At 37.7% G+C, this 24,407-nt stretch overlaps 1 protein-coding gene across 1 annotated transcript in view; it reads right to left on the reverse strand.

The window, feature by feature from the left end:
- Rpi (Ribose-5-phosphate isomerase) overlaps positions 1-19,823 on the reverse strand; it is a 118,115-nt gene extending 98,292 nt beyond the window's left edge. Inside the window, exon 1 of the mRNA XM_090394462.1 lies at positions 19,344-19,823. Within this exon, the coding sequence (XP_090250588.1) occupies positions 19,344-19,565 (222 nt within the window). The 5' untranslated portion in view covers positions 19,566-19,823. The remainder of the gene's footprint in view (positions 1-19,343) is intronic.
- Positions 19,824-24,407: the final 4,584 nt, after the last annotated feature.

Consider the following 24,407-nt stretch of genomic DNA (forward strand, 5'->3'; position numbering starts at 1 on the left):
TCGCTTAAACCACTCGTAAGCTTGAGTACAGGATAAGCATTCATCACCATATGCTTTTTGAAACATTTGATGCATTTCAGTAAAACTTTTACCAAGTTTAACACAAAAGTCAATTGCAGATCTCTGTTTGAAACTCATTTTCCGACCGTTCGTCAAAACACACGGTCATTCTTGGCATTATAACTCAGCTTCTAATGAGACAAATGCCATAAACAGTTGACACAATACTAATGAAGGTGGCTGCTACTGACAAGAAAAAGATACAACAGGTGGCACCACTAGTTTCTTATATTTTCGAAAAGTTTGGTTTCTTTTGAGGCAGAGGGTGTATTCGAGTAAATATGGTATGTAGAACTACAAAGCAGATAACTTAAGCCTCTGTAATATAAGACACCTTTCTTTTTTTACTAACTCTTTATTTAAATTAATAAATTTAAATTCAATAACGTATTCTGTTAAAAAACAAATAATAACCCATCAATATGCTATTAAACAAAAATAATAATACATAAATATTCTATTAAACAAATAACAATGAGGCAGCTTGAAGCAGTACCATGGCATAAAGATCTGAAAAGGAAGGATGTTCACAGTGCAAGGGATATTATTATTATTGTGATTCAGGCCTCCATGGAGTTGCAAGACACTGCAGGAGGCCCATCATAGAAAACAAAGTCTATCATACCACTCATTGATCGTTCATACTCTCACCACTATCAAGCAATGCATTCCACGATTCAACCACCTCCCATGCAAAGAAACCACTATCGCCTTCTTACTCACAGCTTCCTTTCATAACTTCCAGGGATGGAACTTGATCTTTGCTCCTTTCCACTGTTCCACCAAATAAAAGAACTCCCCAATGTCAACCCTCACCTCTCCTACCTACCAAACTCTACAATCCACATTCCCTCAGCCTACCTTCGTAACTAACATACCATCTTTGTTATCCATCTCTGCACCCTTTCGACATTAATTTATACCCTTCAAATCCTGGGAACCAAATTTGAGAACAACAGTCCAAGTATGGTCTGATCAGTGTTGTATACAATGGAATGACAACTCTTATCTCTACAGGTCAGCATCCTTCTCATTATTGCAGCAATCCTCTGGCTTACCTTTGCAATGTGTTCCCTAAATTTCAGGTTTCTATCAATCATCAAATCCAAATCCCTTGCCTCCCCCACTTCCTCTAATAGAGTATGCATCCTCCCATCGATGTATCCCAAACTTCAAGATTTCACATTTTGCTGCATTAAACCAACACCCCCATTCATTTGCTCATCTATCTAGTTTATTTAAATCCTCTTGCAGGGCTACCACATCTGCACTATTACTAATAACCCTTCTCAGCTTCACATCATCTGCAAACAACTGAATATCCCCCTACAATCCATTGACAATGACATTGATATAAAGGTTAAACAATACAGGTCTGACTAAGCCATATGGAAACCCACTTATAACCTTCTGCCTCCTTGATACTGCTTGAGTCATGTGTCATACGGCATCCAAGATATGTGAAGTGTTCCATATTTTCCAGTTGAAATCCATCTATAGTAACTTTGTTCAGTAACTCCTGCTGCCAGAATATCACTGTTTTAGTTTTTTCAAAATTGACATTTAGTCCATATCTTTTTCCTTCTGTTGTTGTTGTCTTGTCCTTGGAAGAGTCCTAGATGCCTCCGTGTGCTCCCCACACTGCTCTGGCCATGTCTATGATTCTGCTTAAATAGAGCTGTTGTTCAGGATTAGGATCCATTTCTTGCATGGGTGTCAGTTCAGTATTGGGGCAGTTGACTCTTCATTAGAAAACTGGATGCCATTGCCACGTTAGTCACCTTGAAATTGGACCATAAGAAATTTGGTCAAGAGCTTCAAGGGGGTCCAGGGGAACCGCGAGGAGGTGTGGTCGGACTTCTCCCCCAAAAAACTTTTCCTTCTGAATATAGTGTTTGTAATGTCCATTCACCATTTCTATACCTATCATTAACCCTTCCAGACTCCACTGGATTCAGCATTCATCATCATCATCAACAAACATGGGTCCAACGCCCATAGGTGTCTGATGCCATCTTGATATGATTCTTCCATTGTATTCTATTTTGTGCAAGATGACTCGGTTTGTGTATAGTGTTTCTGCACCATTTGGCAATGTCATCGCCCCATTCTCTGTTCGGTCTTCATTTTTTGTTCTTTCCTTCAATCATCCCAAACAGCAGCATTTTTATTTTCCTCTCATCATTCATTCTACATATACGTTGTAGAACTTAGGCAGCCTGGCTGGCAGAGTAGTTAGCGTATCTGCTCTCCAGTCAAGAGGCTGCGGGTTCGAATCCAAGCGTGGGCATGGATGTTTGCGACTGTCTGTGGAAATAATAGTGATGGTTGGCGACAGATGGTGTTGGTGTAGGTTGCGGTCAGTTGGTGGATTGTGAGCGGTGGAGGCAGTTGTAGAGTAAATGCCCTCCCTCGACGAGTCTTTGGACTCCCTGGAGGTGACAAATAATAATAATAAATGCCCAAAGAGACGTAGTTTCCTTTTGATTATTTTCTGGTTATTTTGATTATTATTATCTTTTGATTATTTTATGATCACATATGAAAATGAAAAAGATATAAACATAAAAACTGCAAAATATTTAAAAATAACAGGTGTAATTAACTCTATATTTAAACCAAACCTAGTTCAAAAACAAACCAGACTAAAAGTATACAATACATTAGCCCTACCAGTCTTAATGTATGGAAGCGAAATCTGGACAATAAAACAAAAAGACAAACAAAGATTATTTGTTTGTCTATTTGATCACAAAAGAAATGAAGAAATTATGAAAGAATTAAACCAAAAACCAGTAATAGAAAAAATTAAAAAATATAAACATAAATGGATAGAACACGTTCAAAGAATGAAAACAGAAAGATTACCAAAACAAGCCTTAAAGTACATTAGGAAAAAGAAAACCAGGATATCCTCTTAAACGATGACTTCTAAGGCTGGAACAGGCCATGCTAGGCCTAAATCCTTGATACGCATGATGATGATTATTTTCTGGATCAGGTTTTCTTTTGTTTGTATTTGTCTGTAGATTTCCTCATTGTTCACTTTCTGGATCCAGCTTATTCTCAAATTCTTTCTATAGCACTTCCTCTCAAATGCTAATATCCTCCTTTCAGATTCTCTCAGGAGTACCCAGGCTTCATATCCATAGAACATGCTGCTGAAGATACAGGTTTCTACAATGTACAGTTTAGTTTTCATCTTTATAGCTTGGCTCTTCCATATTTTGTCCATGGCTTTTAAAGTAGTTGAGCTGACTATTCTAATTTTTATCTCTTTTTTGGGGTCCAAGTCATGCATCATGTGGCATCCAAGATATGTGAAGTGTTACACATTTTCCAGTTGAAATCTGTCTATCGTAACTCTGTTCAGTAACTCCTGTTGTCCAAATATCGTTTTAGTTTTTTCAAAATTAACATTTAGTCCATATCTTTTTCCTTCTGTGTATAGTGTTTGCAATGTCTGTTCCAGCCTTGCTGCGTCTTCAATCAGGACGATATCATCTGCAAAGCAGAGGTAGTTTATTCTCATGCCATTTATTGAAATGCCTCCACCTTCTTTAATCTTCTAGTGTTCTTCCCAGATGTGTGATGAAGATGATTGGTAATAATCGGTCCCCCTTGTCTTGTGCCTTGACTAGTGGCAAACCAATCTCCAGTCGCATCTGCTATCCTGATTTTTGCTTGTGCTTGCTGTTTATATCTTTCAGCAGGCAGATCAATTTATTGTCCACACCATAGGATTCCAAGACAGCCCATGTTATATTTTGGTCAATATTATCAAATGCTTTTTGGAAGTCCAAAAAAAAATATATATATCTTTTTGTTCTTTCTTCGAGCCTTCTCTGCTACTAGTCTTAGTGCGAGTATTTGTTGCACTGTACTTTGATCTTTTTGAAATCTGGCTTGCTCATCAGGAAGATGTGCCTCCATATGACCCTTCAGGCATTCTGTTGGTATTTTCATCAGCACTTTGCCAAGATGACTCATTAATGCAATAGTTCTGTAATTGGTGCATTCTAAAGCACTACCTTTCTTATGAAGAACAACCAAGACCGATTTTTTCCACTCTTCGGGGGCATATCCTGATCTTCATATTTCATTACTCAGCTTATGCATTTCTTTTACAACTGATTCTCCCCCATATTTTAGCATCTCGCCTATTATGTTTCATCTCCAGGACTCTTGTTGTTCTTGAGATGTTTTATAGCCTTCTTCACCTCCTCTTCCAAGATGTCATTTTCAAAGATCTCTGCTGGTGGAGAGATTGCTTTTGGTTCTTTGATTACTTGTGTTGCAGTATTGTTTAGTTGATTTTTATATAGTTTGCTGCGATATCTTGTCCATCCGTGTATTCCTTCACCATCTTCATTCTTTATACCATCTTCATCTTTGACTGCTACTGATCTTGTTTGCCACTTCCTATTGACATTTCTTATCTAGTATTTCTCTCTAGTTTTGTGTTCTCCATAGTACTGTTCAATGTCTTTGCACTGATCCTCCAACAATTTGGCTTTATCAGATCTTGCTGCTTTCCATACTTCATTGCATTTTTGATGGTATAACTCATCTGCTGCCTCTGAATTATCTCTTTTAAGTTTCAGTTCTCTTTTCTCTTGAACCAATTTTAGGGTTTCCAGTTATCCATTCTTGTTGATCTTTTCTCTTTCGGGAATTACTTCCTCTGCTGTTTTTTTTAGTACTGTAGTCAGTCGTTCTGCTCTTGTATTTATATTTTGATTTTCACTTGGGGTCTTAAGCTTAGTTTCCAATATGTTCTGATATGCTGTTCGTAGCCTGTTTTCATTTAGTTTTGAGATGTCTCTAGCTTTTTGGAACTTCCTTTGTACTTCGGTTTCAGTTTTAGTCTTATATTCGCAATCACTAAGCTGTGGTCGGAATCAATATCAGCTCCTTGGAATGATCTGCACTGTTGAACTGAGGTTCTCCATTTCTGGTCTATTAATATCAGGTCGATCATATTCCTGTGTTTGCCATCGAAGGAGCGGCATGTCCATTTACGACAGTCTTTTTGTTGGAATTTGGTATTGCAAATCATCAAGTTATAGCCATATGTGGCAAATTCCAGAAGCATCTCTTCACGTTCATTTCTTTCTTCATATCCAAATTTTCCCATCCTGTGTTATTTTTGCCAATCTTTGCATTCCAGTTTCCTCCAATGATGAGTATATCCTGCTTCAGCATCTCATCAATTTCTAGTTGTAGATCCCTGTAAAATCTCTCATGTCGTGATATTAAATGGTTGGGCACTGAATCTTGCAACCATTATTCTTTCACTAACTGGTTTGTATCCTATCAGTGCCTGACAGACCTTGTTACTTAGCAGGAAACCTACGCCTGCTTCATGCTTACTTTCATTTCCTGACCAGAGAACTCTTCCGCTATTTGATTCTCCTGACAATGTCCATCTCATTTCTGAAATACCCAATATATCACATCTGTATTTCTTCTTGAAGCAACTGCAATTTTCCAGTTGCCCAGAGTGTACGGAATACCAATTGATATTCCATCGTTCACAGGCCTGAGTTTGATTTTTTTTGTCTTTGTTTTCAGAAACTGATTTTTCGATCCAACCCTGATTACTCGATTGGGGATGCAGACCTTGTTTGACCGGGCAACGTCTGAGCTGGCATGAGTCTTTTCTCTTGTTCATTGGCATCAGATTTCAATTGTGTTTTCTTTTTACTGTCAGCACATCGACACTTATCTGACAAACCCTTAGTCTTTCTTGAAGAGCTTGGGAGAGAATCAAGAAGGAGCATATAGAATTCAGCATTACTCAGTGTATTCCCCCTTCTCTCAAGTACATATTCCCACAAGAGGCCACCCCCCCCCCTGCTACCATCCACCTAACAATTCTAGTTTCCCCTGAATTGACATACTGACTTGTTCAGCATTCTTTGTAGATGCTTATGTCCTTCCTCATTCAAATGCAAGCTACCTCTCACATACAGTTCCTCTCTGTCCTCAAATGCCCTCCAAACATGCACATATTGTGAGCCTTTCTTTTAACACATTCTGGCTATTATACCATTCATTACTGATACTCTTCTCTAAAACTTTGCATTATCATACTTGGGCAACACACACAATCTTCTCTCTCTCAGTCTTCTTCCATACCTCAAATATGAACCTCAGGGGGACAAAGTTGCTCGCATCCATAGTGATCCTAAAGCTATACGTGTCCCCTGGGTGGTGCTAAATGAGCAACAGCGATAAGCAGCTAGTCCATCCTAAGGATATCCTGGCCAATTTCATGATGTCTACTGAATTTATTGAATATAGTGACTTCCAGAAACCAGAATTTAGTAACATTGGTCCTACACCACGTATTTGTCAATTAAATATTGAATCTATTAGCAAAGCCAAATGCGATTATTTATCGAAATTATTGTTAACCAACAACGTTGATGTGATTGCTGTCCAGGAAACACGTGCTGCTGATCCTGAACAGCTCCTTAAAAGAGGTCGCATTCCAGGTTACACTGCTATTAGTGCAACTTATCATGAAGTATATGGAATAGCAACATATGTGCAAAATCGCTTAAAGAAGTTTTTTTTCTATCTCAAAATATTGTAGAAAACATACACACAGTAGTGATAAAAGTTCAAGATATTACAATTACGAATATTTATAAGCCACCTGGATCACCTTGGCCGGAAAAAATTATTCCTATTGCTGAACATCCCGCAATCTATATTGGGGACTTTAATAGTCATCATGAACAGTGGAATTATGCTCGAAACAACGAATGTGGCGAAAAACTTGTTGATGGATCGAACTAAATAATCTTCACTTAGTCTTTGATGCCAAAGACAAAGGCACTTTTAGATCTGCAGCTTGGAAAAGAGACTATAACCCTGATTTATGTCTTGTGAGCAAAAATAATTCAGGTCACCTTATGCAAAATCTGAGAAGGGTCTTAACTGACTTTCCTCATAGTCAACATAGACCGGTATTAATTGACACTGGCATTTCCATTCCATTTGCAAGATCAAAGCCTATCCCACGCTGGAATTTTAAAAAGGCTGACTGGAATAAATACGCAAATGAACTTGACAAATGTATTTGCTGGATATCTCCAATAAGTAGTAATTTTCATAGATTTATAGGTGTAGTCCTGCTTGCTGCCAAGAAAAGTATTCCACATAACTATATTATTATTATTATTATTCCTGATACCTCCAAGGAGTCTGAAGACTCATCGCGGGAGGACATCTTCAACTCTCTCTACACCTTACCTCTACTACGAATCAACGCCATCTACCGCCCACCTCCAACACCACCACAACTAGTAATTTTTGTCTGTAAATTGCGTGTGTTCTGAAGGGCCGATTTGTATGTATGCGGGATGAAAAACCCGAGTTTCCAGGAGAAAAAACCCTGCTACCTCCGTATGAGATCGGCTAACTCACCATCGATTGAAATCGACCAGATAAAGATTCCTCCCGTCGCGACGAGAATCGAACTTAGGCCTATTCCAATCGAAGGGCGCAATGTACCGTCGTTCTTCCAATTGCGCTACGGAGGCGCTATAAAGAATCTATATACATGGTTGGGGCGAAGAATGTGAATTACTTTATAATGAATATCAGATAAACAATGACCCAAAAACAGCAGACGAATTCCTAGAAAACTTGGATATATCCCGAAGGAAAAAATGGGTAAATACAGTTGAAGGTATAGACTTTACTCATTCCAGGAGTAAAGCTTGGAGCCTTCTTAGGAAACTAGGTGGTAGTGCTCCTTTGATTAAAGAACAACCAAGAATCACCCCAGATCAACTAGCTATACATATTGTTAATATATCACGTATCCCAAACAATAAAAATCATACAAGATATATAAAGAGAAAATTAAAAGAATTTAGCAAGTCTTCACCTATAACTTCAAATTTTGCACAACCTTTTATGCAGAAAGAAGTTGAAGCAGCCTTAAAGGAATTAAAGCCTGGTAAGGCTCCTGGTTTTGATAACATTCATCCAGAATTTTTGATTAATCTGGGAAGAAATGCAAGATTATGGTTAACAAAGTTCTATACTGACATTCTTACAACTGGTAAACTTCCCACTATTTTTAAAAAAGCAAAAGTACTTTTAATTTTAAAGCCCGGTAAGCCTAATCATAAACCAGAAAGTTACCGACCTATTAGTCTCCTCATTGTTGTTATAAACTCTTTAAAATACTATTATAATACAGCTATATTGCCTGCTTCAGTTTAGGAGTGCCCCTGTTTAAATGTCATTGGCTATTTACTCATGGGTTCTTAGGGCATTATGAGTGTAGATGTACTAAAAAGTATATGTAGCTTAAGGAATAGAAATTGCACATACCTTTTTCTGGGTGTTGTGGCTTTTCCTCTGTCTGCGATGTCGAGAACTGCAGAGTGTGTGTGTGGTGTGGGGGGGGGGGGTAGGCAGTTTGGTAGAATAAGTTAGAAAAAACTCGGGTTTTTTTTTTTTTTTTTTTTTCGTAATATATAGTACATATACTTTTATATAGGGTGGGGAAAAAGTGAAAGGGTTAATTTTTTAAAATAAGGAGGGGGAAGGGGAAAGGTGGTTGACGGGGTGTGGACCGTTTCGACTATTCGTGGTCATCATCGGAACATATTGGGAAAGTGGAAGCTATGTCAGGTCGGGTGGGTGCTTCAGAGGTGTTTGTGTTGTCTCCTATTGGTCGGGATTGTGACCTCAATTTAATGTTGTGAAGCTTCCAAACCTCGGAGATTATGTAGGGCCTGTGTACGTTGATCGAGTTCGCGTCACACTTTATAGCTATTGTTTCCGATATTCTGAGCATTGTTTCATTGTCTTGTCTGTCTATTATGATGGCCTTGTCTATCTGCGGGGTGTGTTTTTGTTCAAGGGCGTGAACAGCTATTTCCGTTTTTCCTGTGCTTTGTATACGATTTTTCTTTTTAATGTTGCGTTTTTTAGTGTTTAAATGTTCTGGAATAGGGATGTTACAGTCACGGAAGTGTTCTTGTAGTCTTGCCCATAAAGACCTGATGGTGGAACCTGTGTAGGTGATGTCACAGTCTTTTTGGCAGGGAAATTTAAAATACTTATTTATAATAGAATAAGCTCCACAATTTTAAAAAATGTCCTAATAGAACAAGCTGGCTTCAGACCAAATCATGGGTGTTGTGACCAGGTTCTCTCTTTGGTAACTCACATAGAAGCTGATGTTCAAAAAAGGTTTAAAAACAATGTAAAACAATAGTCCATATTATTAACAATATGCTAAGAGATAGAAGATTTATAGTGACTATAGGTAATAAAACTAGCAGCAAAAGAAAGTTAAATAATGGACTGGCACAGGGATCTGTTTCATCTCCGTTATTATTCAATCTGTATATATCTGATCTTCCCGTCACTTCGTCAAGGAAATTTTGTTATGCCGACGATATAGCAATAACTACACAGCATAAATGCATAAGTCGTACAGAAGAAATTCTAAAAGCTGACTTAACTATTCTGGATGAATATTTTAAAAGATGGAGACTGTTTAAATAGGAGCAAAACGGTAATATCTTGTTTTCATCTAAATAATAACTTGGCAAATGTGAAACTAAAAATTGAATTGAACAACACTATACTTCCATATAATACATTCCCTAAGTACTTGGGAGTCACACTTGACCGTTCTCTCACTTTCCGGCAACATCTTTCAAACTTGGCATATAAACTAAGGGCACGTAATAATATCCTACAGAGCCTGTGTGGCACTACCTGGGATTCTAGAGCCTCTACTCTTTGGACAACAGCCCTTGCTTTGGTATTCTCAAGTGCTGAATATTGTGCTCCTGTGTGGCTAAATCCTCACACAAGGATTATCAATTCTCAATTGAACAATACCTTAAGATTAATTACAGGCTCTATTAGATTGACCCCCAACATATTGGTTACCTCTTTTAGCAGGCATTATTCCTACAGAACTACATAGATTGAATTCTTTAGTCCGTGAATTCCAAAAAATTGCTGGTAATCCGAACCTACCTATTCATCAGGATCTCCCAACTCTTAACGTCAATAGATTGAAATCTTGCCATCCATGCCCACGTCACAATCATCTCATCCATTCTTTCACCTCACTTAACTGCCATAGTCACACCGTCATTCCTCCAGGCAAACACTCTTCAGGCATCATTCTATCTTGCACACATGGATCACTGTGTCTCCGTACATCACACCTCTTACCACTGTTTCTTCCTTGCTCACCTACATTCCTCTCTCTCTCCTAACACTTTCTTTGTTTCCCTACTTACCTGTTGTTCTGTCATCTCTCCATACCTGGTTCAAGCACTCATTTGTATTTTTCTCGTTCCCTCTCTTTTACTGGTTTTCCTATTCTCTCCTCTTCTATTATTCCCATAACTCTCAACTATTCTGATTTGCTTTGCATTCACTGTTTCCAGTTGTCTAATCTCTTCTTTCAGGGTTCTCAAATCATCCCCAAGACATTCCACTTCCTCTTTCAGCGTATCTCTCTCTCTCTCTATGCTAACTACCACTCTTGCTTGCCATTCATCCTCCCATGTAACACCATCTTCGAAAACTTCATAATGTTTCAAATTTACCATACTCCCTAGTTTTATTTTTTCATTCACATTCTGCTTGTTATCTTCACCCTTCATCACACTACTTCTCTCTGTTGGTCAATAATATCTGGGGAAAGCAATATCACACTGTATACCCAAGGTCAGGAGGGTAAATAAGGTAGGAATTACATGGATGAGTAATATCATTAAGCACAAGCTGCAAAAAAAAAGAAAAAAAAAAGTTGTGGAGGGTATATAAGAAGACAGGTGATCAGCTAACTCAAACAGTACCAGCATGGTAAGAAAGGCAAAATGAGATTATGAGAAGAAATTAGCCAAAAAGGGAAAACGAAATCACAGAGGTTTTTTTCGTTATGTGACAGTAGGAGGAAGATAACTATGGAAGAATAACTTTAATGAATGCAGATGGTAGATAGATAACAGAGGCAGACAAAATTGTTGAGCTATTGAGTGATCATTTTTCCAGGGTATATCATCCAGATTGTAAAAACAGGGGTTGAAGAATTGGATATACTTAGTACACTGTATCTCGTAGAGTATCATGTTTTTATCCACCTATTCCTGAATTCTCTTTTTGACCAGCTTTTCCAGTACTTTTACCACCACTCTTGAGATACTAACTGGCCTATAATTTGCTACCATGGACTTAGATTACGGCTAACATAAAAAAACAATGCAAGAATGAGAGAGTTTCTGAAATGAAGGAAAGAGTGTTGTATGGTGACTCGTTATTAAGAGGGGTGATAGATGGCAGTGTAACTAAATCGTACTTACCGGGTACGAAATTTAAGGATGTAAGTGAGAGTATTAGAGTGCAAAAACAGAGGGTGAAAGAATTAATAATTGTGGCGGGTATGAATGAATTGAAAGGTGATAAATTTTTTATGAGAGAGGACTTGAAAGTATTGTTAAAGGTAGCGAAAGAAAAGAGTGACAGAGTTAGAATGGTTAGTCTGTTGCTGTGGTATGACAGAGAGGAGTTTAGGAGGAGGGCCATAATCGCAAATGACATTATGCGTAAGTTATGCAGACGGTGTGATGTGGAATTCGTGGACGTGTGGAATGAGTTTGAAGGGCAAAAGGACTTATACAAGATGGATGGTCTGCATTTGAATGGGCTTGGTGTGCGGAGACTGGAAAGAGTGTTGCTGAATGAAGTGAAAATGGATGTGCAAAACCAGGGAAACTAGAACTACCAAGGAGGGGGGGGGGAATGGATATGCAGACATCAGCGAGACAGATGAGTGTAAGAATGTATATAATGTACCCGAGCCAGCACTAAGGACAAAAAATGGGAATGGGTCATTTAGAATAATGCATCAATATAGGGATGGGACTAAGGGATACACTGCATTTCATGTATACTAATGCCAGGAGTATTAGGAACAAGAAGGAAGAATTTCTGGACTTGATTGGCTCTTCCTGGCCACAGGTTATTGGCATTAGTGAAACATGGCTGACAGAAGAAGATATAGTTAGTGGGATAGAATGTGTAGGTTATAGTGTGTTTAGGAGGGACAGAGAGAATAAAATGGGGGGAGGGGTATTATTGATGATAGCTGATGAACTGCAGCCAAGGAGAATTGAAGTTGTATCGCAGGATAGTGAAAGGAACTCATTTGAGGGTATTTGGTGTGAGATTGAGACTGGCAGAATAAAATATACAGTTGGGTGCTGCTATAGACCAGGTGATGGAATAGATGGTGGAGATAGTATGAATACTCAAATTGATGAAATGAGAGGGAGAAGGGTAATTATTATGGGGGATTTCAACTATGGTAACATTGATTGGAAGGAAATGGATTTTATTTGATTATTAAGGGATAACTATCTGAGACAGCATGTAATTGAAAATACTAGGGGTGTGAGAGTGCTTGACCTGGTAATAGCATCTGAGAATTTGACTGTAATGAATATGACCATGTTGCCACCTATTGGTGAGAGTGATCATAAGGTCTTGACCTGGGAAGTGGCTAAAGGTGTGGAATTTTCGATTAAGACAGGGTATATGTGGAATTACCGTGCTGGCAAGCTTAGGAGATTGCTTGGATCAGTGCCATGGCACAACTGCAAGGGCTGGACGTCGATAGAGCATGGGAAGTGGTCAAGGAGAATTTACAGGAGGTAATGGCTGATTGTATACCTAGGGTCCGAATAGTAAAACAAGTAGGGGTTAAATGGATGAATAACACCATTAAGCTTGAGCTGCAAAAAAAGAAACAACTGCGGAGGGAATTTAAAGAAAGGGGTGACCTGCAGGCACATGAACAGTATAAATTGCAGGCCAGAAAGGTAACGAGTGTGGTAAAAAAAGCAAAAGCGGATTATGAAAGAAAACTAGCTTTGCAAGCAAAAGAGAATCCCAAACAGTTCTTTCAATATGCTGCAAGCAAGAAAAAACTGTACACGGCAAAATGATTTTAAGGAATGACGATGGTAAGGAGGTCACTGAATCAGTCGATATAGTGGAGTTACTGAGCATGCACTTTGCAAAAGCATATCATTCAGGTGGTGACATTGAAAAAATGAAGGAACCATTAGTTTATACGGGAATAGTGATGAATGAAGTGGAGGTGACTAGTCTATTACAGAACCTTAATGTGAAAAAATCTGTGGGATTGGATGGTATACCGGCACGGGTCTTGCGTGAAGCGGCTAAAGAATTATCAGTGCTCTTGACCATGTTGTTTAATCTGAGTCTCAGGTCTGGTTTCGTCCCGAAGGTGTGGAAAGAGGGGAAAATAGTTTCACTGCATAAAGGAGGATCCAAGACTACGGTTGCAAATTACCGACCGATCAGCATATCAGGAGTCGTTGTCAAGGTCTTAGAGAAAGTAGTCAAGGGAAAAATACAGGAATGGATTGATGAAAACGAGATACTGTACAGGGGACAGCATGGCTTTGTGAAGGGTAGATCATGCTTCAGTAACTTGCTCAAGTTTTATAACAAGGTGACGGCTGAACTGGATAAGGGAAATGGGTTTACAGTGATACTGCTGGACCTGGCAAAGGCGTTTGACAGGATACCACATGGAATACTAATCCGTAAACTACAACATATGGGAATGGATATAGGATTGGTGAGATGGATAGGTGGTTGGTTGATGGAGAGATATCAAAGAGTAGTTTATTCAGGAGTGGAGTCCAAAAGACGGCCTGTGACTAGTGGTGTGCCGCAGGGTTCTGTTCTTGGACCACTGCTGTTTAATCTGTTCATTAATGATATAGGGAAGGATCTAAGTGGAACAATTCATTTGTTCGCTGATGATGCAAAGTTGGGTAGGGCAATAGTGAATGCAGAAGATGTCAAAGTCTTGCAGGATGACTTCGATAGATTGGAGTTCTGGGCTAAGGAGAATGGATGTCAATTTAATGTGACAAAATGTAAGGTTATGCATTTTGGAGTGAAAAGATTAGCAGCAGTATACCACATTGGTGGAACTGTACTCCAAGAGATTGATGAGGCAGGGACTTGGGACTGTTGGTGGATAGGGAGATGAAGTTTAGGGGGCACATTGCAAAAGTAGCTAAATCAACTCACTTGGTTGTTGAAAAATACCTTGACGAGCAGAGACAAGCAAGTTATTGTACCTCTGTACCAAGCCTTGATAAGACCTCATCTCGACTACTGTGCCCAGATTTGGTCACCTTGGTTCCTTCTTGATGGGGAGGAGGTGGAGAGAATCCAGAGGCGAGTTACTAAGATGATAACAGGTCTATGGAATGAACCATATGAGAACAGGTTGAAGATTTGTGGGTTGCAGAAACTAGTTGATAGGCGGAGGAGGGGAGAAGTTATTGTACCTCTGTACCAAGCCTTGATAAGACCTCATCTCGACTACTGTGCCCAGATTTGGTCACCTCGGTTCCTTCTTGATGGGGAGGAGGTGGAGAGGATCCAGAGGCGAGTTACTAAGATGATAACAGGTTTATGGAATGAACCATATGAGAACAGGTTGAAGATTTGTGGGTTGCAGAAACTAGTTGATAGGCGGAGGAGGGGAGATATGATTGAGACATTCAAACTGCTAAAGGAATTCTATAGGATTAATTCAGAAGATATTTTTGAGATCAGGACTGGTGGTGGGAGAACTAGGGGACACCTATGGAAGCTGGGCAAGAGTGTGGTCAGCAGGGGTGTTAGAGCTGGGTTCTTTACTTTTAGAGTGGTAAATGAGTGGAATAAGCTGCCAGAGTCTGTTGTGGGTGCTATGACGGTGAACGAGTTCAAGACAAGGTATGATAGATACTGTGAGAATGTAATCGCATAGTTGTGTGGACATGATGTTTAGGGCCTCCCTCGATGAGTCTAAGGACTCCTGGAGTCGCCCGAAATAATAATAATAATAGATCCTCCTTTATGCAAAGGGATTATTTTGCACTTCTTCCACTCTCTTGAGACTTTGGCAGAGCTCAGACTTAAACAACCTAGTCAAAAGCATCACCAGTTCCCCTGCACATTCATGTAAAATGCAAGCCGATATCGGCTTGCATTTTACATGAATGTGCAGGGGAACTGGTGATGCTTTGATGCTTTTGACTAGGCTGTTTAAGTCTGAGCTCTGCCAAAGTCCCAAGAGAGTGGAAGAAGTGCAAAATAATCCCTTTGCATAAAGGAGGATCTAAGTCCATGGTAGCAAATTATAGGCCAATTAGTATCTCAAGAGTGGTGGTAAAAGTACTGAAAAGCTGGTTAAAAAGAGAATTCAGGAATAAGTGGATAAAAACATGATACTCTATGAGGGACAGCATGCTCCTCAAAGTATCATATTATTATCCACTGTAACTGGTGATACAAATAAAAAGGTGGTTGATGGACAGATACCAAAAAGTAGTACACGAAGTTTATAAAGCAGAATACAAGAGAAGGCATGTTACTAGCAGTACAACACAGGACTCTGTGCTTGGACTACTGTTGTTTAATTTGTACATAATGATATTGGAAATAATTTGAACGGAGATATTCGGCTGTTTGCTGATGATGCAAAGTTGCGTAGGATAATAGATAATCAAGGTGATGCAGAGAGCTTCCAAGATGATCTGAATAGACTGACAGCGAATGCAGAGATTTCGATGTAGTAACACACACTCAGATATGAAGTTTAGAGTGCATATATTGCTAAAGTAGTTAGGATAGCTCACAGGATTAATTGATTACTTAATGAACACAACCATCAAGCAGAGATAAGAGAGTTATCATTCCTCTTTATAAAGCCTCAATATAACCACATTAGGATTACTGTGCTCAGGTCTGGTAACCTGAGTTTCTTGGGGATGAGGATGGTGAAGAAGATCCAGCAGTGAGCTGTCTGTGGAATGTTCCCTATGAGGATAGATTGGTTAGTGGATTGCAAAAGTTGGTTGATAGGCAAAAAGTGAAGATATGATAGAAACATTTAAATTGCTTAAAGACATTTATGGGACATGCTGAGGAAATGTTTCAGCACTTGGCTGGAGGGGACAGAACAAGAGGTCCTTCCTGGAAATTGGGTACGAGCATGGTTAGGAAGGGTAAGAGGACTAGATTTTTTGATTGGAGAGTGGTTAATGAATGAAATAGGTTGCATGTGTCAGTTGTGAATACATTGTCTGTTAATGGTTTCAAACGACTGTTATTCCATTTAGTTAGGGAATCTTACATATTTCTACTAGATGATGTTACTCTTAAACAAATCTAGTAGAAATATGTAAGATTCCCTAACTAAATGGAATAACAGTCGTTTGAAACCATTAACAGACAATGTATTCACAACTGACACATGCAACCTATTTCATTCATTAACCACTCTCCAATCAAAAAATCTAGTCCTCTTACCCTTCCTAACCATGCTCGTACCCAATTTCCAGGAAGGACCTCTTGTTCTGTCCCCTCCAGCCAAGTGCTGAAACATTTCCTCAGCATGTCCCATAAATGTCTTTAAGCAATTTAAATGTTTCTATCATATCTTCACTTTTTGCCTATCAACCAACTTTTGCAATCCACTAACCAATCTATAAAGTAAAAAGCTAAACTGAATATCTCCAGTTTTGATATCATGCCTAATGCCACTTTCCTTCATAATATGACTCATATAGATGATGAATAATGGTTGAAAAAATGTGCACCATTGTCTCACACCTGCTTCAAATCATCAGCAGTTAGAACCGAAGGAAGTACAGGAAGATGATTTTATGTTAAAGCAGGTGTAAGACAATGGTGCACATTATTTCAACTGTATCATCAGGCATGATATCAAAACTAGTGATATTCAATTTAGCTCTTTACTTTATGCAGATGCTGCCCTGGTTGGCTGAGTGGTTAGCATATCTGCTCTCCAGCCAAAAGGCTTTGGGTTTCGAATCCCACCATGGGCATGGATGTTTGCGATTGTCTGTGAAAGCACTAGTGGTGGTAGTTGGCATTAGTGTTAGATGATGAAGGTTGGTAGAGTAGTGAGATGAAGAGTTGATGCCCTCCCTCAATGAGTCTTTGGACTCCCTGGAGGTGTGATATAATAATAATAATAACAACAATAACTGTTATTCATCATCTATATGAGTCACACTATGAAGGAAAGTAGCATTAGGCATGATAATAAAACTAGTGATATTCAATTTAGCTCTTTACTTTATGCAGATGATGTTACTCCTAAACAAATTAATAGAAATATGTAAGATTTCCTTAACTAAGCAGAATAACACTTGTAATAAATTCGGTATGAAAATCAGCAGTAAAAAGACAAAGGCTATTAAAACAGGTAAAAACACTGACATCCTGAATGGAGAACCTACAGAATAAGTAAAACATTTTAGCTAGACACACTTTTTAATGATGATGGCAAACTAACATGGGAACAGAGAATAATATAGAAAACTGGCATGGAAGGAAATCAACTGAATGAATTTATATGGAATAAGAGAGAAATGATTTATGGATCTGAGAGCTGAATCAGAAAAAAAAAAAAAAAAAAAACACTGGTATGAGAGTTCCAAGAAAAATTAGCAGAGTGATCTAAAAGCATAAAGAGCAGAACAATATTGAAAATGAAGATATTAGAAAGGAATCTGACATGGTTATCTGGAATGTATGTGAGTAGAGCTAATCTAAATATGATATGGTCACTTAAACAGAATGGGAGTGGAAAGGTTTAGCAAAATGTGTCTTTGTCTGGATAACAGGAAAATGACCCACAGAAGCCCAATATCTAGTTGGATTGATACAGTAACAAGTACCTTGGATGACCAAAAAATATAAAGGTGTGATGATACTGAAGTCCTCATGGATAACCGATTAATTTGGAAGAAGTTGGTAATAATGCCATATATATATATATATATATATATATATATATCAGGAATTTGATGATGGTGAAAAAAAAAAAAATAAGAATAGCTTTTTAGATTTTATCTAACAACAAAATTATAAACAGTTACCCAGCTTGAAGCCTTTTTTTTTTTTTTTTTTTTAAAGGTCATGTTCATCTTATTTATTTATAAGGCAAAAGGATATCCGAATTTTTTTTTTTTTTTTTTCATATAGCAAGTAAGAGAAAGAACCTTTGTGTAATTAGTTAAGCCATGAACTGGCTTTATTACATTATCATTTAAAGTAAAATTGAAAAACAATTTTCTTTTACTTATAACATCCAGTATGACATCTCCATTCCATATATATATTTTTTTAAATATTTTCCCTTAACTGTATACACAAATATATTTGATAGTACATATATTTACACCTGAAAATAAAATTGCATAGGAAGACCAATAGCTTCTCCCATGCAACAGCACCTTGTTTAGACATGACCATCCAAGTAGTGCTTCTGCTTTTCCCTAACACAAGCATAAATTTATTTAAATTTACTTACAACATGCAAAAGAACTATTATTTCCTTCCCAAAGGGGCACATCTTCATTTTTATTTCAAAACATAACCTTTTATTGAAAACATCATCTTTTTTGCATTTGCTATGAACGGCTTTGTCATCAGCTACACCCCCAAAGTATTGTCGATTATTGAGGGACAATCAGATGGTATTATGTCACAAGCTATACTGCTTATTTTAAAACAGTTATGAATTTGTATAAATTTGTATAGCATATGGATGTGTGTGTGTGCGCGCACGCGGGTCAACAGCATATGCAATAAGGTGGAAGTAAAGTTGTTTAAATTTACATTTAGCAACATGCTATCAAACAGCAACAAGTATTCCGTACAAACTTGTCAAATGACACTGGCACCATTTTGGTGAACATTTTTCGTTAGAAGTGTATATAGTAATTACATAGAAAACGACTGATCATACCCAAACACCATATACAATAAACTAATTCACGGTTGTTTTCCCTTTAAAAAAATATGTAAATTAATAGAATATATATAAAATGTTAACCTTTAAAATTATAATATCATATTTTAACAGTATTACGTGATTTTGATAAATATAACCGCACATATAAATTCTGGAATGCTCAAATTTATTAAGCGCATTTTTTTAACTTCGAGAACGAACTATGTACACAATAACGTGAAATAGGAGAATGTTAAAATTTTTCTTAATTAATACTCCATACAGATCGAAACAATGACATTCACTACATTACTAACATGGTTGTTGATGATGATGATGACATTACAGGAAAATTATTGTTGATAAATTCGAGAGAAATAGATTTCGTACAAAAATCTGATGGCATAATTACAAAAACTATTCTTACCATGATATGATTATCAACTGCTTTACAAGCAGCAGCTTTCTTAGCTGACTCTATGTCCTCTCCCATAGCAACAAGCGAATTACTACAAAACTTAGCAAATGACTTATAACCAATGCATGCCTTCGTATAGCGCAATGGTTCTCGAATCTGACAAAAACCGGGAATAAACGTATACGCCAATACCCTTCGCATTTCTTTTAAATAATAAAATACTTCATGCATAAAAACGAGAAAAGAAATTACGTTTCGATTCTCAAACTGAACTTTTTGTTGTTTTACACAAAAATCACATTTTTATAAAGTAAATATTCCAAAGCTTCTTTCAAATATATAATGCTGACTTTTCCCATTAAAATATCCTATTATGATTAGAACAATCAACAGCTTAAAAATTCATTCAAGTGGAATGAACTGTTATAACAGTTGGTTTCAAGAGGTTTATAATATTAATATATCAAATCAATATATACTGAAAATGAAGTTTACTGTTTTATTGTCCTATACTGAGTACAGCATGAGCTTTTTCATCGAGAATAACAGTCACTTCGTGAAATATGATATTTATTATATTTTAAAAGCTGTCGGTCCACCTTCAATAGACATTATATTTAGACCATTCAAACAATATATATTGCGTCAGGTAAAAAACTCTATCATCCGCTTAGATTAGCAAGCGACAACTATAATTCGTAATAACGTTTGATGATAACGTCTCAGTTACTTTATCAAGAGTAACAGTCGCTTTATGAAATACAGTATATTTATTAGAAGTAAAGAGTGTTCTATGTTCAGTTCATTTCTTTTGATACACACATTACACAATACATTTCAAATTTGAACAACGTATATTGCATGTTAAGTAAAATGAATAACAAATATCACAGTATTTCATAATTTAGCGCAGCAAATTATGCATATGCAATAATATAAAATATATACTGTATTTAAAATATCTTCTTAAAAGAAACGGATATCTTGATATAACATATGAATTTCCAATATGCAAATCTTAACGGTAACTATTGATAACAGAATAGTAATTAGAAATCGTAAATATTCAGCATTGAATGACATTCACAAAAACATTACATGACATTAGTGTATGCATAAATATAGCAACAGCTTTGCCTCCTAGTGAGATATGAGTTACTGTCCACGTAGTCCTAAGTTTGAGAAAGAATATAAACGAATTTAAATCTTTAAATAAATATATATATATGTGTGTAACTTTTTTAAAACCAGTTATGGTATTGTTCTTAAAAACTCTCTCTCTCGTGTGTGTGTGTGTGTGTGTGTGTGTGTGTGTGTGTGTATACTGTCCTATACTGGGTACGGCATGAGCTGTAACAGTGCTTAAGGGCGGAGTAAGAGGGATCTTGAAATCAGTGGCGCACCCAGGGAGGGAGCCAAGACCTCCCCCCCCCAAAAAAAGAGAAAGGAAATAAACACCAGGAAATTTTCCAAAAATCTTTTCCTAATTAAAATTCTATTTTTTTTTTTTATTTATGTGGATTTCTATACTACTTGTTATGTATTGGCGATCACTGCAGATGCTCAGTCATTGGTCATGTGCAATGCGTAGTGTGTATTCGTAAATCGTCTACTCAACTCGGCGCCCCCCCACCCCAAGATTAAATCTTGAGCGTTTGGGCCCCCTCCAAGATTAAATCCTGAGTGCGCCACTGATTGAAATATTGCTAATGAAATATGGATAACAAATATTGAAAAAACAAAGGATATGAGAAAAGAAAATAAAGATGACAAAATAACTACAGGCGGGAAAGAACTAGAACAAGTAGATGAATATATCTATCTTGGATAAAAATAACTTTTAAAGAAAGACAAAATGAGAAATCAACAGAAGAATCATTCGAGGTAATAGAGTCTTTCTGGACCGCTCCATGGGTAAGAGGCGACTTTGTTCAAAGTTATATTTCAGCACCTCCATAAAACAGAATTTGCAAATTATAACAATTTAATACTATTTATCGTCTTGAAATGGCGCGTCTCCTGATCAGGCACTTTTGTGCGGGGAAGAACCTGGACACCCGCATGTGGCGGCCCTGAAGGCTTTGATATACTAAGAACATACAACAGAACTGCCAAAAAGGAAAATATTCAACAGCTGTGTGATACTTGTGTTTACATGTGGTAGCGAGACATGAAGCATAACAGAGAAGCAATGTGAAGATCTGGGGATAGCATAGAGACACTAGAAAGAAGAATACTAAAAATTACTAAAAAATAAATAAATAAATGAAATTATGAATGAAGAAATAAGAAAACAAACAGGGGTAGGAGAAAAAAGGAAGTGATAAAAAATTAAAAATGGAAATGGGCTGGTCATGCAGGGAGAATGACAGACGAAATGTGGACAAGATTGATAACAGAATGACAACCAAGAAACGGGAAAAGGAAACGAGGTGGACCAAGAAAAAGATGAAGAGAGAGAGAGGATATCCAGACGTGTAGAGAAGTGAAATGGTGGTCAGAGACATGAGAAAAGAAAAAATGGAAGAAGTTGAGGGAGACCTATATCCTGCAGTAGATGAAGAAAGGCTAAGAAGAAAAAGAAGATAGATACAATAAATAGTAGGAGCTTAATGTTAGGAAAAGTGCATACACAGTAACATTATAAGTGCCTTCATGGTAAAAAAAAACAAAACATGCAATTTAAATTTAAGTAACTTTTTAAAATAAGTGGTCAGCCATTTTCGCCCTTATCCATTGACCATTGACGTTACTAACAGGATGGATGAAGCACAAGTGCTTTTCATATTCCCCTTTATCTGTAATGAGAGTTATTTGGGAATGGGAGATTTGTGAGCAATTAAGCTCGCCCTCTGAAGGCAGTAGTGTTAGCTATGATCAGTTGAGAGAAGAATAGCTTTCGGTCTTTTGTGTTTGTAGTAATCAGTCTCATTGTAATTGACAGCTTGCACGATTAGTGGGTTTGAATGTGAACTTGACTTCACGAAGAATTTTTCTGCAAGATCACGAAGAAGAGAGGAGATGTATGGAGTGCCGGTTTCTCGGTGAATTTGTGAATTTCTGATGAACCACGGTGCATCCAGGATCATCCTAAGGCATTTGTTTTGGATTCTCTGTAATTTTGAAATGTTTGATCTTGAAGTGTGACTCCATGCTGGTGAGGCATAGGTAATGACTGGACGTATTACCATCCGGTAAAGAAGCAATTTATTATGTAGGTTCAATTTGCTCTTGCGGTTGATCAATGGGTAGAGCTGAGCTATGACTTGGGAAGATTTGGAGCAAACGAGATTGATGTGTTTGTTGAAAAGGAGTTTCTTATCCATCAATACCCCAAGATATTTGGTCTCTGAATGCAATGGGATCTTTTGACCAGAGAGCAGGTTCTTTGTTGCAGATCTTTCTTCTTGAAAACATCATGGCTGAGCTTTTGAGGGGGTTTACTTGAATTCTCCAGTTGGTGAACCAGTTTGCTAGCTCATTGATACTTCCTTGGAGTCTAGTGATTGCTAGGTGAGGGCTGAGTGATCTAGCTAGAATAGCTGTGTCGTCAGCATAAACAGCCGTAGTAGTTGTTTTTGGGTTGAGAGGAATATCTGCCATGTAAGTTGAGAAAAATATTGGGGCCAGAAGAGAACCTTGAGGTACTCCCGCCAGGATTTTGCGCCTTGAAGAGATAATTCCGTTGAGTTTTACTTGCATGTATCTTTCATTGATATATGAATATATGAGTTTCACTAGTTTAATTGGGATATTGTTTTCAATTAGTTTGAAGATAAGGCCTTGATGCCAGACCTTATCAAAATCCTTGGCAACATCCAAAAATTCAGCAGCAGTATGAAGGTGCCAGTTAAAGCCATGAGTGATATGTTCTGTTAGTCGGTGAATTTGTTGCACCGTGTTGTGAGCTTTGCGAAACGCAAATTGCTCATTTGGGATTATTTTCTGTTGGTCCACTGTTGATTGTAGTCTTGATAGGATGACCTTTTCTGTTACTTTGCCAAGACAGGAAAGAAGACTGATGGGCCTGTAGCTTTGGGGAAGTTGTGGGTTATTACCTGGTTTTTTCAGAGGTATAATGTCCGCGATTTTCCAATCAGAGGGAAAGTATTGGAATCTTAAAATGGAATTGGTAATATTAACTAGATGAATTATGGCTTTCCGTGGGAGTAGCTTTATTATTCTATTGGTAATGCCGTCAGGACCGCGGGCCTTTTTATTCTTCAGATGGGAAATGATATTTATTATTTCTGTTGGAGATGTGGGGTGATGGTTTCTGAATCATCCTTAGGCTGACTTAGTGCATTTCTAACTTTACGATGAACTTTGTAAATAAGATTGATATTTAAGTTTGCATAAGATGGTCTGCATTGATTTTCAGATTGTCAATTAGGGCTTCTGGTTTTTCTTCATCTGTGTGTGCATCTCCAAGATTGGTCTTTAAAGGCGGAAGTGGTTGTCTTTTGGTACGAAGAGGTTTTACAAACTTCCACATGGAGTTATCTTCTGGATTGATTTCCTTCAGTTTGGTTTCCCATTTGGAGTTCCTGTGGACCTGGAGGGCTTCTCGAACCTGTCTGTTCAAAGTGTTTAAGGTTGCTTTGTCCTCTGGTGTTGTGATATCGCTTTCTGGCCTTGTTTTTGGCTCTAATCAGGTCCATTATCTCATCTGGGATCCAGTTAGGAGCGTGGAAGCCAGTGGTTTGAGTGACTGATGCTATTGCTGTGTTGATTTGCCTAGTTAAATTGTTTACAGCTTGATCTATTTCTTCTTTTTTACGAATGACTGGGGGAGGACCGATGTGGATTGGAAGAACCTTAGAGAGCTTGTCCCATGGTATGAAAGAATGATGGGGAGAGAGCTGGTCTTGAAGTCCTAACCTGAGTAGGATGGGATTATGATCTGAGTTAAGCTCTTCTACTATCTCCAGCTGGTATTGATATTTGATGTTTCTGAGGATAATTATGTCTAATACATCAGAACTTCCTGATGGGCTGTAGTGGGTGGGCTCAGTGGGTCAAGCTACTATTGATGAGTTGAGTAATGTGTAGTTGTATAAGCTACGGCCTTTG

This window comes from Typopeltis vanoorti, chromosome 1, assembly GCF_054136105.1.
Source record: "Typopeltis vanoorti isolate ZY-2024b chromosome 1, IOZ_Tvanoo_1.0, whole genome shotgun sequence".
NCBI classification, from domain to species: Eukaryota; Metazoa; Arthropoda; class Arachnida; order Uropygi; family Thelyphonidae; genus Typopeltis; species Typopeltis vanoorti.